This window comes from Anomaloglossus baeobatrachus, chromosome 7, assembly GCF_048569485.1.
Source record: "Anomaloglossus baeobatrachus isolate aAnoBae1 chromosome 7, aAnoBae1.hap1, whole genome shotgun sequence".
Taxonomy (NCBI): Eukaryota; Metazoa; Chordata; class Amphibia; order Anura; family Aromobatidae; genus Anomaloglossus; species Anomaloglossus baeobatrachus.
The window spans coordinates 291,620,823-291,637,677 of record NC_134359.1 but is presented as its reverse complement, the minus strand read 5'-3'; the positions used below and the strand labels follow the sequence as shown (position 1 = coordinate 291,637,677).

General features: G+C 46.3%; 2 protein-coding genes across 8 annotated transcripts in view; one reads left to right on the top strand and one right to left on the bottom strand.

Moving 5' to 3' along the window:
* Positions 1-16,855, top strand: part of PTX4 (pentraxin 4) — a 67,924-nt gene that overhangs the window by 275 nt on the left and 50,794 nt on the right. Inside the window, exon 1 of the mRNA XM_075318427.1 lies at positions 1-328. This exon is cut by the window's left edge and continues 275 nt beyond it. Coding sequence (XP_075174542.1) covers positions 224-328 — 105 coding nt within the window. The 5' untranslated portion in view covers positions 1-223. The remainder of the gene's footprint in view (positions 329-16,855) is intronic.
* The window catches only part of SEC14L5 (SEC14 like lipid binding 5), a 56,363-nt gene that overhangs the window by 8,138 nt on the left and 31,370 nt on the right, over positions 1-16,855 (bottom strand). For all 7 annotated transcript variants that reach the window (XM_075318425.1, XM_075318421.1, XM_075318419.1 and 4 more), the window contains exons 5-6: positions 3,960-4,109; positions 2,239-2,370 (exon numbers count right to left, since the gene is read on the bottom strand). In XM_075318425.1, the coding sequence (XP_075174540.1) occupies positions 2,239-2,370; positions 3,960-4,109 (282 nt within the window). The remainder of the gene's footprint in view (positions 1-2,238; positions 2,371-3,959; positions 4,110-16,855) is intronic.

Below are 16,855 nucleotides of genomic sequence, written 5' to 3'. Positions count from 1 at the left end.
ATGTCGAAAAGGTTCAGCTAACTCTCCCCCACCCCAACGATCGCTCTGTAGCAGTTTTATGGGCTGCGGGGATGTGTAATTACAGCAGCTCCCGTGTCCTGGGTATTCTGGCAGCTCGGGGAGATCTGCGGCCGTATGTCCTGGCAGATGGGATCTCAGGATAACAGGATTCTGCTGCAGCTTCTATGACTAAGCAGTTTCTACACAGGGTGTAATTAGCAGTATGGCCACACGAGGGCGCCGCTGTGCATGTGAAAACCTGACAGGTCGGATCCACGAAAGCCCCGAAATATCCCGAGATTCCCGGCCCTCGAGTCCTCCTCATCAGGTCAGGTTCTTATAATAATCTTTTCAGCTGTTGCTTTGTTGTACCTGGCCATGGGAAAGTTGGGTGAGCAGGAACGTGGCGGCCATTACTGCGCTCACCCAGCTTTTCCAGATCCCTCCAATTACTGCCCGTGGGACCCCACAATAAACAAAGCGATGACTCCTCATCCCTCTTTCCTGATATTTCAAGTATACCATCATATAGTGCCAAGATAAAACTACCACATAATACCGCCATACAAAGTACAAATAATAACCCGTAAATAATCCTGCACAAATACTATAACATGGCATCTACATATACTAACATATAGTGCGATACAAACGTATAATAATCCGCTACACAGCCCACATAATACCGCCATATACAGCACAAATAAGAAATCCTTGAAGTGCCAGCATAATACCGCCACATGGAGCAAAATAATCATATACTGCACAAATATGTAATAAGCCATAGAAAAACCATAGAAAACACTAATACATACGAATTCCTAAAAAAAACACCTCGTAATACCGCCACACAGTGCACAAACAATAACCCATTAAAGAGCAAACATAATAAAAGCATATTATATATTCCTGTAGTGTCTTGATAATACTGCCATGTAGTGCACAAATAATACATAACTCCTTACAGAATTCAGATAATACTGCCACATACTGCACAAAATACATTATAACCCCTTCTAGAGCCCAGATAATACCACTATATAGTGCACAAATAATTAACTTCTTAGAGAACCCATATAATACCGTCATATAGTGCACAAATACATAAGCCCTTAGAGAGCCCAGATAATACTACTATATACTGCAGAAAAATTACATAATATTCCTGTAGAGTCCTGATAATACTGCCCTTTTGTCCACAAATACATGCAAACGCCTTATTGAGTGCCCTAGATAATACCGCCATATCGTGCACAAATAACTCCTTAGAGAACCCAGATAATACGGCTATATACTACACAAATAATATATGATAACCCCTTAGAGAGCTCAGATAATTCCGCTATATAGTGCACAAATACATAACTCCTTAGAGACCCCAGATAATATCGCCATATAGTGCACAAATCATACATAACTGCTTAGAGAGCACCATATAGGGCACAAATAATACAAGATAATTTCTTAGAGAGCCCAGATAATACCGCAATATAGTGCACAAATACATAAGCCCTTAGAGAGCCCAGATTATATCGCTATATACTGCACAAATATTACATAATATTCCCGTTAAGAGTCCTGTGCACAAATAATACATGATAACCCCTTAGAGAGCTCAGATAATTCCGCTATATAGTGCACAAATACATAACTCCTTAGAGAGCCAAGATAATACCACCATATAGTGCAAAAACTATTATAATTCCTTAGAAAGACCAGATAATACCGCCATATAGTGCATAAAATACATGATAATTGCTTGGAGAACTCAGATAATACCACCATATAGTTCCCACATAAAATTACCATAAACCGCTTATTTTACTTTGCTTTTTGGGGGGCCCTCAGTCTTGGGGACCCCTTAATAAGCAGTGGTCTCTAGGTAACTGTCTAAAGTGCTACCCCTGAAAAACTATCCCTGCGGTGGCTAAAGAAAGCATATTCTTCTTGTTAGTGGGAAAGTTCAGCCTCCAGAACTCAGGACTGTGCTTGTATCAGGGAGTTGCTATTTAAGCAGTTTCCTGGGCTCTCGTCTGCAGAGGTCCCTAATTCCTCACATTGTGACGTCTCGAGGAGACGAGTGGAGACAGGAGACAAATATTCCAGAAATGCTACAAAGGTGAGGACTCCTGATCACAGGTATTTCTGCTCCACGACCGCCGTTCGCTCCCCCCATAAACAGTGTGATACCCAATATGGCGGCCACCCAGCTTTCCTAGGCTCCTGAGCGGCACGTACAGAGTAGCTGCAGGTCTCGTTCACCAGGACGCGGGTGGAGAAGGTCTCGTTGTGGGCGTCGATGAGCAGCGTCCGCTCCTTCCAGTTCAGAGTGTTTTTCTGGATGAAATAGACGTATTCCACCCCGGCAATCTGTAATACAGAGGACATGATGATGGAGGAGGATGGGGGTAGTAATACAAATGGGGTGATCGGGGGGTAACAGTAAGGCCTTGTGCACACGCTGCGGTTTTCGGTGCCGATCCTGCATGCATTTCCTTCCCATGCAAAGTCTAGGCGATATCTTTGCGGTGACCGCATGTCATTTCTTTTTGCGCTTTGTCCCTGCATATCGGACGACGGGCAGATCAATCCCCCGCTGACTCGGGGTGGGCGAGGGATTGATCCCTGGTATCTGGGCAGATGCCGGTCCCCATATGACGTCTATGGGGACCAAAAGTCGGCACAAATGGGTAGGAGCAAGCGCTTCATACTCACCGAGTCACCGGGGTGGTTGTCACACTGCTCCGGCGGCCTCTCATTCTTCTTCCCAGGCCGCTCATTAAGCTCATACATATTCACTGATTCTCTTAGCGTCTGATTGGTTGCAGTCAGACGAGTGACAGCTGAGGCTTCCAATCACAGACGCTGGTGGGCGGGTCTATGAGGTTCAGGCAGCAAACCACACGAGGTCCCACGACGCTTCCACCACTGCTACATCTGAAGCTCACAGCGAGCACCATAGAACATGACTGCTCGCTGTGAGCTCCACGCAGCAACTGAAGTGAGCCGTGCGATAAGAGGTGACGTCACTCAGGTTACCCGTGGCCACAGCTAGAGTCCTCCACCTGTGACCGCAAATCACCTGAGTGATGTCACTGCTGATCACGCAGCTCACTTCAGTCAATTGGGTGATTTGCAGTCACAGGTGGAGGACTCCAGATGTGGCCGCGGGTAACCTGAGTGACGTCACCGCTGACAGCGGGCAGTCATGTTCTAAGGCACTCGCTGCAAGCTTCAGATGTAGCAGTGCTGGAAGAGTTGTGGGACCTCGTGTGGATTACATCGGACCTGCAGAGGTGTTTTGGGAGTTAAAGTGGTGAAAGAGGGGTCTTTTTTTTGTCTTTTACTTCAAATAAAGGATTTTTGGGGTGTTTGTGTTTATTTACTTTTACTTACAGATTAGTAATGGGGAGTGTCTCATAGATGCCCACCATTACTAATCTAGGGCTTAGTGGCAGCTGTGAGCTGTTATTAACCCCTTACTACCCCAATTGCCACCACACCAGGGCAATAGGGAAGAGCTGGGTCCAGCGCCAGAATTGGCGCATCTAATGAATGCACAACATCTCAGGCAGCTGTGGGCTGCTATTGTTAGTCTGGAAAGGGCCAAATAACGATGGCCCTTCCCACCCTAATAATATCAGCCCCAGTTGGCCAAGCTAGCTATCCCTTTATCTATTTTTATTATCTATTCTTTCTATCGATAGATTTGACTTAAATAGATCGGGCAAAAACGTGGTAAAATGCGGTAAAAACCACGGCAAAATGCATGCATACTTTGGGTAAGTTTTTGCCGCGGGTGCATTTTTTGGGCCAAAAGCGCACATTTTTGTGGTTCCTACAAAGATGCAGCGTGTGCACATAGCCTTAGTGAAGAAAAGTGTGAGGGTAGTAAACTAATACTCTCTAGGCCTTCCCACTGATCCTCTGCATAGGCAGTAAAGCGGACTCTCGGTTACCTTTTTCAGCAGCCGGGGGGCGTCCACGTTCAGCTTACAGCTCCGCTCCACCACATGCAGAGACCCGTCCTCACTCCGGTGCTCGTAGGTGATATCGCTGCCGATGAACACGGGGATGAGCGGGCAGGTCGGGAAGCGTTTCTCGTAGGCCTGAGGGGGGAGAGGAAGCAAGCCATCGTCTTACGGAGGCCATGTTGTCCATCGAGAGGCACAGGTGATGACATAAGGTTCCATTATGTTCTGTCAGAGGAGGAAACTCCGTGCCCAAATAAAGGAAGGGGTCATGGACCCGTGGGTCTCCCTTTCTCCCATGATGGGACGTAATGACCTCGACCAATAGGGAGGCAAAGGGTTAAAGATAAAGCACTCGCCAACTCGTACAATACATTCCGCAAGTGCCGATCCCACCATGGGACGGAGGACGGACATTCCTCCGATGAGCGGAGACAACGGCCGATGAAGACGCGGAGGGAAGTCACCACTCAACACAGCGATAAGTGATGGTGTCTGATATCTGCAAGTGTGAGCACGGTGGACCCGTCACCCCCCGCACCGCGGGACCACAGCTGACCGGGGAAGCCATAGCGAGACACAAAACGGGCAACACCGGGGGCCGAACCCGATAGACAGGACACAACGCTCAAAAGATAAAGAATTTACCAATTACTATTATTATTTTTTTCCCTTCACTCTCTATACAGACACATCTGCAGGTTTTTCCCTTTACTCTCTATACAGACACATCTGCAAGTTTTTCATCTGCTCTCTATACAGACATCTGCAGGTTTTCCCTCCGCTCTCTATACAGACACATCTGCAGTTTTTCCCTCTGCTCTCTATACAGACACATCTGCAGGTTTTCTCCTCCACTCTCTATATAGACACATCTGCAGGTTTTTCCCTCCGGTGTCTATACAGACACATCTGCAGGTTTTTCCCTTTACTCTCTATACAGACACATCTGCAGGTTTTTCCCTTTACTCTCTATACAGACACATCTGCCGGTTTTTCACTCCGCTCTCTATGCAGACATATCTGCAGGTATTTCCCTCCGCTCTCTATACAGACACATCTGCAGGTTTTTCCCTCCACTCTCTATACAGACACATCTGCAGTTTTTCCCTCTGCTCTCTATACAGACACATCTGCAGGTTTTCTCCTCCACTCTCTATATAGACACATCTGCAGGTTTTTCCCTCCGGTGTCTATACAGACACATCTGCAGGTTTTTCCCTTTACTCTCTATACAGACACATCTGCCGGTTTTTCACTCCGCTCTCTATGCAGACATATCTGCAGGTTTTTCCCTCCGCTCTCTGTATAGATACAGCTACATGCATTTTTCTTCCTTTCCTTTCTGCACAGTGACGTTCCCTCCATGTCATTAGTATTTGGTGCCATTGCCCTTACACTGTGCGACTTGGGGGAAACATTTTGGATCCTTCCAGAGGCTTCTCACAATAGTTGGTGGAATTTGGGCTGATTCCTCCTGACAGATCTGGCGTAGCTGAGGCATGTTTGGAGGTCGCCGCTCGCAACGGCCTTTTCAGCTTTGCCCATAAATTTTCCATAGGATGGAGGTCAGGGATTTGTGACGGCCATTCCAAAATAGCGAAATCAGCGTTTTGTGATGGCCACTCCAAAACACTGACTTTGTTCTCCTTAAGCCAGTTTGGCAGCAGCTTCGGGTCATTGTCCATTTGGAAGACTCATTTCCGTCCAAGTTCCTGGCTGATGTCTTGAGATGTTCTTCAGTATGGCCACATAATCTTCTTTCCTCATGATGCCATCTATTGTGTGACGTGCTCCAGTCCCTCCTGCAGAAAAACACCCCCACACCATGATGTTGCCCCCCGTGTGTCACAGTTGGGATGTTGTTCTTAGGCTTCAAAGCTTCTCCCTTTTTCCTCCAAACGTAATAATGGTCATTATGGCCAAACAGTTCAATTTTAGTTTGGTCAGACCACAGGACGTCTCCAGAAATTAAGGTCTTTACAAATGCACACAGGAACAAACATTAATCTGGCTTCTTTATGTTTCTTTTGTAGTAATGGCTTCTTCCTGGCAGAGAGGTTTTCAGCCCATGTTGATACAGTTCTCATTTCACTCTGGATAGTGACACAATGTTACCAGCTTCCGCCAGCATCTTCACAAGGTCTTTTGCTTTGGTTCTTGGGTTCATCTGCACATGTCTGACCAAAGCACGATCATCTCTGGTACACAAACCCATCTCCTCCCTGAGCGGTATGATGGCTGCACATTCCCATCTTGTCTGTACTTGCGTAGAATTGTTTGTACAGATGAACGAGGCATCTTCAGGAATCTGGAAATTGCACCCAAGGATGAACCAGACTTGTGCAAGTCCCAATTCTCTCCCTGAGATCTTGGCTTATTTCTTTTGACTTTCCCATGATGCTACACAAAGAAGCCGTGTGTTTCTGGTCTGCATTACAATACATCCAAAGATGTGTCCGTAATTAACTCAGATGTTGCAAATAAACCTATCAGAAGCTTCCAAAGACATGACATCATCATATGGGCTGTCCCATATTGATTAAAGGCATAGTAAACTTAGTGTATGGAAACTTTTCACTGTGCAGAAAGTAATAAAAATGCCTGAAAACATTCTCTCTCTCTCTCATTATTCTGGAATTTGGCAATTATAAATAATTTTGGTACCTGATTCACCTAAAATGGGAAAGGTTTATTCTGATTTCATGTCAGATAGTGAGGAAAAACCTGCAGAGGTGTCTGTATAGAGAGCGGAGGGAAAAACCTGCAGAGGTGTCTGTATAGAGAGCGGAGGGAAAAACCTGCAGATGTGTCTGTATAGAGAGCGGAGGGAAAAACCTGCAGATGTGTCTGTATAGAGAGCGGAGGGAAAAAACCTGCAGATGTGTCTGTATAGAGAGCGGAGGGAAAAAACCTGCAGATGTGTCTGTATAGAAAGCGGAGGGAAAACCTGCAGATGTGTCTGTATAGAGAGCGGAGGGAAAAAACACGTGCAGATGTGTCTGTATAGAGAGCGGAGGGAAAACCTGCAGGTGTGTATAAAGAGCGGAGGGAAAAACCTGCAGATGTGTGTATAAAGAGCGGAGGGAAAAACCTGCAGATGTGTCTGTATAGAGAGCGGAGGGAAAAACCTGCAGATGTGTCTGTATAGAGAGCAGAGGGAAAGTGAGGGCAGTAGGGGGTCTGCAGTGTGAGTTGAGCAGTATGGGTGTAGTATGGACCTATAGTATGTGATGAGCGGTATTGTAGGTGTGATGCCTCATGCAGAGGTGTTATCACCGCACACCTCGCGCTGAATACGGCACTGCTAACCGCTCTGTATAATCCAATTTATAGTCGCTAAAAATACAATGTGTGAGGAGCAGATGGGAAGGATATGACGTCCCCTCAAGACAGCGGCCCAGGGAGCGGGAACAACGGGCACACTGCAGGTTTATGGCTTATATATAGAACCTGGAGAGCTAAAGATAGAGGCACTGGAGTGCGGGGTAATATCAGGGCGACATATCGTGTACATACCGCTATATAGATGTATAGCCGCCTCTGCAGCTAAACATTCTACATTATACTACACACGAAACCAACATAGTCAGGATAGAAGAAGTGACTGATACGCTGCGTCCTGGGCGGATGGATGACGGGTGTATTCTGTGCTGGGGAAGGGGCTGCGCAGCGCCTCTTATCTCACAGCACCAGCGCATCTCCTGCTCCACAAACATGTCACTGAGACAAACTATTATTAGTACACAGCTCCACAAAGCATCGTGTGTCACCGCTATACCACTCACAGCCGCAACACGATGGACAAAAAAAAAATGATATCCGACAGCCACTCATCACCACTTATAATAGAGGCTTATTTTGTACATAGGGGGCAGTATTATACCAGTTATATTCTGGTACATAGGGACAGTATTATAGTAGTTATATTCTTGTACATAGGAGCAGTATTATAGTAGTTATATTCTTGTATATAGGGACAGTATTATAGTAGTTATATTCTTGTACATAGGGGCGGTATTATAGCAGTTATATTCTTGTACATAGGAGCAGTATTATAGTAGTTATATTCTTGTATATAGGGACAGTATTATAGTAGTTATATTCTTGTACATAGGAGCAGTATTATAGTAGTTATATTCTTGTATATAGGTGCAGTATTATAGTAGTAATATTCTTGTACATAGGAGCAGTATTATAGCAGTTATATTCTGGTACATAGGGACAGTATTATAGTAGTTATATTCTTGTACATAGGAGCAGTATTATAGTAGTTATATTCTTGTACATAGGGACAGTATTATAGTAGTTATATTCTTGTACATAGGAGCAGTATTATAGTAGTTATATTCTTGTACATAGGGGCAGTATTATAGTAGTTATATTCTTGTACATAGGGACAGTATTATAGTAGTTATATTCTTGTACATAGGGGCAGTATTATAGTAGTTATATTCTTGTACATAGGAGCAGTATTATAGTAGTTATATTCTTGTACATAGGGGGCAGTATTATAGTAGTTATATTCTTGTCCATAGGGGCAGTATTATAGTAGTTATATTCTTGTACATAGGAGCAGTATTATAGTAGTTATATTCTTGTACATAGAGGGCAGTATTATAGTAGTTATATTCTTGTACATAGGAGCAGTATTATAGTAGTTATATTCTTGTACATAGGAGCAGTATTATAGTAGTTATATTCTTGTACATAGGAGCAGTATTATAGTAGTTATATTCTTGTACATAGGGGGCAGTATTATAGTAGTTCCATTCTTGTACATAGGGGCAGTATTATAGTAGTTATATTCTGGTACATAGGGGGCAGTATTATAGTAGTTATATTCTTGTACATAGGGAGCAGTATTATAGTAGTTATATTCTTGTACATAGGGACAGTATTATAGTAGTTATATTCTTGTACATAGGGGCAGTATATAGTAGTTATATTCTTGTACATAGGGGCAGTATTATAGTAGTTATATTCTTGTACATAGGGGCAGTATTATAGCAGTTATATTCTTGTACATAGGAGGCAGTATTATAGTAGATATATTCTTGTACATAGGAGCAGTATTATAGTAGTTATATTCTTGTACATAGGGACAGTATTATAGTAGTTATATTCTTGTACATAGGGGGCAGTATTATAGTAGTTATATTCTTGTCCATAGGGGCAGTATTATAGTAGTTATATTCTTGTACATAGGAGCAGTATTATAGTAGTTATATTCTTGTACATAGGGGCAGTATTATAGTAGTTATATTCTTGTACATAGGGGCAGTATTATAGTAGATATATTCTTGTACATAGGGGCAGTATATAGTAGTTATATTCTTGTACATAGGGGCAGTATTATAGTAGTTATATTCTTGTACATAGGGGCAGTATTATAGCAGTTATATTCTTGTACATAGGAGGCAGTATTATAGTAGTTATATTCTTGTACATAGGGGCAGTATTATAGTAGTTATATTCTTGTACATAGGGGGCAGTATTATAGTAGTTATATTCTTGTACATAGGGGGCAGTATTATAGTAGTTATATTCTTGTACATAGGGGCAGTATTATAGCAGTTATATTCTTGTACATAGGAGGCAGTATTATAGTAGTTATATTCTTGTACATAGGGGCAGTATTATAGTAGTTATATTCTTGTACATAGGGGCAGTATTATAGCAGTTATATTCTTGTACATAGGAGGCAGTATTATAGTAGTTATATTCTTGTACATAGGGGCAGTATTATAGTAGTTATATTCTTGTACATAGGGGGCAGTATTATAGTAGTTATATTCTTGTACATAGGAGGCAGTATTATAGTAGTTATATTCTTGTACATAGGGGCAGTATTATAGTAGTTATATTCTTGTACATAGGGGGCAGTATTATAGCAGTTATATTCTTGTACATAGGGGGCAGTATTATAGTAGTTATATTCTTGTACATAGGGGCAGTATTATAGCAGTTATATTCTTGTACATAGGGGCAGTATTATAGTAGATATATTCTTGTACATAGGAGCAGTATTATAGCAGTTATGTTCTCGTACATAGGGAGCAGTATTATAGTAGTTATATTCTTCTACATAGGGGCAGTATTATAGCAGTTATATTCTTGTACATAGGGGGCAGTATTATAGCAGTTATATTCTTGTACATAGGGGGCAGTATTATAGTAGTTATATTCTTGTACATAGGGGGCAGTATTATAGTAGTTATATTCTTATACATAGGGGGCAGTAGTATAGTAGTTATATTCCTGTACATAGGGGGCAGTAGTATAGTAGTTATATTCCTGTACATAGGGGGCAGTATTATAGTAGTTATATTCCTGTACATCTATTTCTTTAATTCTCCTGGTATCTTGGCTCTGTCTTGTAGTGTATAGTGTAGTGTCATATGTTGTTCCTTTCACCGTTCGGCCGGTTTTCTTTGTACCGGTTGGAATAAACTCGTGTGACCTTAGTTTTCCAGGAATTGTGCAGGTTATGGCTCATTTTCCTCCAGTTCACTCCGGTTGTCACTGCCGAAAAAAAAATAATTCTACAACTTATTATGTGACCAGTTTTATCTTTCTGAGAAAAGCTCGTCCTGTGAGATGTTATTTGTGTATCCTTAGAACTATTGAGGGGAGGTTATAAAAATGAACAGATCCCTTCTGTATTGTGTTGCGCAGGCGGTGACGCGCTCGGTGTCCGTATTCTAAGAGATGAAGCGCGCTCCTCTCTCCCAGCACGAAATATCAGCAGGATTTTAAAAGATGAGAGAGAGCGCGGAGAGAGAGCGAAAAAAAAATAAATTGCCGATTCCAGATCATGCACCCAGAATCCCGCATCCGGGTTGGACCCGGATCTACCGCTGAAACGCGCGGATCCGGATTTTTCCAGTCCGGGTCCGCTCAACACTAGTCCTGAGTAAGGGATGCCCCTTCTATTAAGGAGCAGCTGTATTCTTAGAAGCAGAAGTGACATCCGGCGGTCATCGGAGGAGGAAGGCGCTCGTTCTCTCCGGATTCCGAGACAAGTAACCCGCGCTCCGCTCTCCTCATTTGCACTTTCTCCCTTAGGCACTTAAGAATCCGCGTTCTTTCCTCCGACTGTTTCATTAAAAAGGTCACTATTAGGGTCCTGGGTTAGAGTCAGATCAGGGTCAACATCTTCATGGGTATTCTGGATGTTTAGGCTCAGATATCCTCTTATAGGCACTGGTCATAGCCCATTACACTTGGTGACCTTGACGTGTGAACTCGAGGAGGCGACGGGGCTGTAGGAATCTGGACTATGTGCAGGCATAGCGCATACTATGGCCCTCAGCGACCAGTCCAGAGAAGGGGAGGGGGCGCAATACCTAAAAAGTGCCCTGTATCCTGAAGAAGCTGTGAAGAATGGACTAAGTTATGCAGCAATGTGTGTAACCATAATGGCCAATGCTCTAGAAGACTCAGAGAAATGGAGGAAGCTCCAGGCTGCTGGAAAGCTCCGAGCCCCGGCCTGCTACCTCCATCATATACTCACCTCTGTCACTGCAAACTCCCATATTCAGGAGGCACCCACCCCCTGACAAGGTCCGGATGGGCCCGGCCTGCTACCGACATCATATACTTACACCCCACCCACCCCCTGACAAGGTCCGGATGGGCCCGGCCTGCTACCTGCATCATATACTTACACCCCACCCCCCAACCCTGACAAGGTCCGGATGGGCCCGGCCTGCTACCTGCATCATATACTTACACCCCACCCCCCAACCCTGACAAGGTCCGGATGGGCCCGGCCTGCTACCTGCATCATATACTTACACCCCACCCACCCCCTGACAAGGTCCGGATGGGCCCGACCCCAGAAACAGTCAGCGGCTGTGCCCATCAGTGAATAACACTGAGGTTACGAGAGGACACACGTGTCTGCACCCTCTATAAATGGAATCAGATATGTATAGGGGCCTGGTCTGGGGGTCTGTACTTCTATAGGTGGTCTGGTATGGGGTTGGCATATATTAAATGAAGATGGTGTTATCTATGGTTTGTATTTTTAGAGGGATCCGCTTTGGAATCTGTATTTATTTGTAGGGTCTGATTAGAAGTTTGTATTCATTCACGGGGGCTGGTCTGGGAGGTCTTTATTTATTAAAAGTAGATATTCTTGGGGCCTGTAATTTTTTAGGGAAGCTTGGTTGGGGGGTCTACGTTTTGGAGGTCTAGTCTAGGGGGTCTCTGCTTGGGAAGTCAGTTCCATTCCCGTTTGGAAGGTATGGTCTGGAGTCTTTGCTTGGGAAGTCTGCAATCTCTGCTGGGCAGTCTGCTCTGGGGTTCATGTTTGGGAGGTCAGGGCTGAAGTCTCTTTTTGGGAGGTCCGAGGTCTCTATTTGAGAGGTTGGTCTGGGGTCCCTGCTCCGGGGTCACTGCTCGGGAGATCCGCTCTGGTCCCGGGGCGCTCCCCGCTCAAGAGGTCCCGGCCCGGGGCGCTCCCCGCTCAAGAAGTCCCGGCCCGGGGCGCTCCCCGCTCAAGAGGTCCCGGCCCAGGGCGCTATTTGGCAGAATTTAGAATCTTCTTGACATCTCGAACTGACAGGGGTGGAATAAAAATTAAAGCCAATTGTGAAGCCCGAGGGATTTTATTCCAGCAGGAACACTCCTAGATCTATGGCTATAATATGGTGATAAAAGCAAAAATACCACCACATGAGACAAGTGACGTGCGATGCGCTGCTTTCCATGTATGCAGGTTGGGGGGGGGGGAATCCCTTGATTTCGTGTCCCTACAATCTTGTCACCCCAGTACACCCCTTGGTGTTTTGAGGCGTGGTTACTCGTTTGTTAGCAGCTTCAGCAGATCAGATGACTGACAGACCCAGTGATAATGGATTGTCAGCCATCTTGGAGGCTACGGGGACCTGTTTTTTGTCACCCGGTCACTTCCCTCCTTTCTCCTCTTTTTATGACCGTTATGTTCCCCTCAGTCTGAGTGTATTTGATGTGTCACATCTACTGGACAGCATCACCGCCCGGGAGGTCCAGTCCCGGGGCGTCACCGCCCGGGAGGTCCAGTCCTGTGGCGTCACCGCCCGGGAGGTCCAGTCCCGGGGCGTCACTGCCCGGGAGGTCCAGTCCCGGGGCGTCACCGCTTGGGAGCGCCCACATATAATGACTGGTAATACATAAAGTGTGGCCCTTCCCGGCCCCATCTGTCTGGGGGCCGCCGGCTCCTCCGGAACATGATGAAAGCCTCCCGGCCACTCTCATCCTCGTCAGAGCCATCACTCGGGACTGATCGGAGCGCCTGCTCTGCACGTAGACTGGAGGGAAAACACACGCACGCAGCTCCTGAGGGCATCGTTTACCTAATGAGGATGTGAAGAAGAAGTAGTCGCCCCAGGAATCTTCCTCCGTCTCTCTAATGATGAGCAAAGTGATATCACCATAGCGATAGAGGACAAAGAAGGAAAAGCCTGGGGGGCTCTGGTCACCATCTGCTGCTACTTCCAGATATGACATCACTAGCTGCGTTTCTGTGACATCACTAGGTTTCGCTCTTCTGACATCTCTATGGCGGTGACATCACTGGGATTGCGTCACTTTGGTGACATCATAACATTGTAAGAGTCTGCTGATGCGACTGTGACCTCAGAGCAAGAAGTGACCGCGCGAGGTCATCATTAAGATCCATCTTTATAATATATCACTGCCCTGCTGTGACATCACAACACTAGATTCCAGCTGTGACATCACTAAGGTCATTACTCGGACATCACTTGGTTCCACACTGATGACAAACCCCTTCTATGACATCACATGTTTCTGTAAGTGTGACATCAAGAGATTTTTTTTATCTGTGACATTGTCAGGTTCACAGAACTATGACATCATAAGGCTTTACCCTAACGATATCAACGTCTTACTGTGACATCACTTAATAAAATGGTTCAATCTGTGATGTCACTAGGCTTAGAACCTAGTGATGTCAGAGGGAAACCTAATGATGTCAGAATACTATTGACGTGGCGTAAGGCTCGATCACTGATATCACTATAGTCTGCTGTGACATCATTGGGTTGCACTTGCCTCTGCTATGACATCACAGGGTTCTACTGCTGTGACATCACTGGCTCAATCTGTGACATCACTTAATGAAATGGTCCAATCTGTGATGTCACTAGGTTTTGTATTCTGACATCATTAGCTTCCACTCTCCTCCGGTATGACATCATTAGCTTCCACTCTCCTCCGGTATGACATCATTAGGTTCCACTCTCCTCCGGTATGACATCATTAGGTTCCACTCTCCTCCGGTATGACATCATTAGGTTCCACTCTCCTCCGGTATGACATCATTAGGTTGCACTCTCCTCCGGTATGACATCATTAGCTTCCACTCTCCTCCGGTATGACATCATTAGGTTGCACTCTCCTCCGGTTTGACATCATTAGCTTCCACTCTCCTCCAGTATGACATCATTAGCTTCCACTCTCCTCCGGTATGACATCATTAGGTTCCACTCTCCTCCGGTATGACATCATTAGGTTCCACTCTCCTCCGGTATGACATCATTAGGTTGCACTCTCCTCCGGTATGACATCATTAGGTTGCACTCTCCTCCGGTATGACATCATTAGGTTGCACTCTCCTCCGGTTTGACATCATTAGGTTGCACTCTCCTCCGGTATGACATCATTAGGTTCCACTCTCCTCCGGTATGACATCATTAGGTTCCACTCTCCTCCGGTATGACATCATTAGGTTCCACTCTCCTCCGGTATGACATCATTAGGTTCCACTCTCCTCCGGTATGACATCATTAGGTTCCACTCTCCTCCGGTATGACATCATTAGGTTCCACTCTCCTCCGGTATGACATCATTAGGTTCCACTCTCCTCCGGTATGACATCATTAGGTTCCACTCTCCTCCGATATGACATCATTAGCTTCCACTCTCCTCCGGTATGACATCATTAGGTTCCACTCTCCTCCGGTATGATATCATTAGCTTCCACTCTCCTCCGGTATGACATGATTAGGTTCCACTCTCCTCCGGTATGACATGATTAGGTTCCACTCTCCTCCGGTATGACATCATTAGGTTCCACTCTCCTCCGGTATGACATCATTAGCTTCCACTCTCCTCCGGTATGACATTAGGTTCCACTCTCCTCCGGTATGATATCATTAGCTTCCACTCTCCTCCGGTATGACATGATTAGGTTCCACTCTCCTCCGGTATGACATGATTAGGTTCCACTCTCCTCCGGTATGACATCATTAGCTTCCACTCTCCTCCGGTATGACATCAGAAGCTTCTGCTGCAGTGACATCACTAGACTCAGTCAGTGACATCACTATATACAGTGCCCTGCTATGTTAAGGTTTCATTTTGATAATGTGACATCCCCAGGTTCACTCATGACATCACTTGTGACACCCTGGCCTATCAGGTGGTCACAGGGTATTGTGCAATCTGCCCTTCTGCACAGTATCCACCCTCCTTGGTTACGGATCCCTGTGCTTTGGTGTTGCTAAGAGCAGAGCCAGTCAAAATCCTAGGAACACTTTGCACCGAACCCACCAGACACACCATTGGGGGGCCTGAAGGGAATAGGGCCGCCCTTATGGGGGGTTGGTTGGGAAAAGTGAGAAAGTGACAGAAGTGGAACAGGAGTGGAAGGAGTAGGAGGTGAAGGTGACTCTCTGGGAGGGAGAGGTCACCGGTCCGGAGCAGGGCTCCTGTAGTTACTAGGTGGCAGACGTTGGTCTGGGCCTGGTAAGAGCTGGAACCCCAGTCGCAGGGGATCGCGTCAAGGGGCACGGACTGCCGGCGGCCTAGAGCCATCACCGAGCAGGGCACAACGGGGTACGTGGACCCCAGGCCGGGAAGTAGCTTCACGCGTCCCGGTAATTTACCCGACGAGGGTGAAGACTTAAAGATCCAACCCGCTCCAAAAATCGGGGTACTAGCGTACCGATGGGATAGGACTTTCCCAATACAGTCCAAAGAAATCCTACGCATGAACCCTGAGAGCAGGCTCACTCCGTTAGCCACACGGGTGACCGGGACCCGGAGAGTTTCAAGCTTGAGGGTCAAATAGTGAAAAGGTGCCACGGAAAAGGCCATAGGCTAACAGCAACACCAAGGGCACGGATCCAGGCGTGCTCCCTCCATGCTGCAGCGGTGCTCAGAATACTGGTTTACAAGCTGTCAGTGTTATTATTCTTGGAATGAGTGAGTACGACGAAAAGCCCTTTTCCTCTACCCAACGGCACCCAAACCCCAACCATCCAACGGGCCCCGGGGCACAAACCCCCTACCCACGGAGGGGTTAGACATCCTGCTGCCATACCACCGCCACCGAGCTCCCCAACAGCAGCGGTGGTCTCCCACATTACCACGCACCGTGGGTGGAGTCACGAACATACACATCCCCTGTACATATCTATCCCCTCTCTTTTGAATTCGAGTGTCCGCGCGGACCCCCGGATGCGGAGACCCCTGAGCCACCACGGCTCCGCATCCGAGCGGCTCGGCCGCTGGCACGGGGCCGTGACCTCCCCCAGGGTCGGCCGTGACCTCCCCCAGGGTCAACCGTGACCTCCCCAGGCTTCGCACTCGCAGAAGAGGAGGGGTACCGATTCCTATTGATATAATTTCCTCTTTGGAGACCTACAGATCGCACTGCTTGAGAGGTTTGTCTTCCCTTTTATAGAGATCAGAGAGGTGATAAATCCCAGAGAAGATCAGTGCATCACCCCCGGCCTCGGTGCGAGGCTGCAGCTCCAGGCAGAGGTCTCAGGGGGCGCTGTGTTCACAGTCACAGAGACCCGGCACCCGGGGGACGCGTGCTGCAACAGCTGACGCATTGTCAGCATTCACATGTAAATCTGTACACGGGG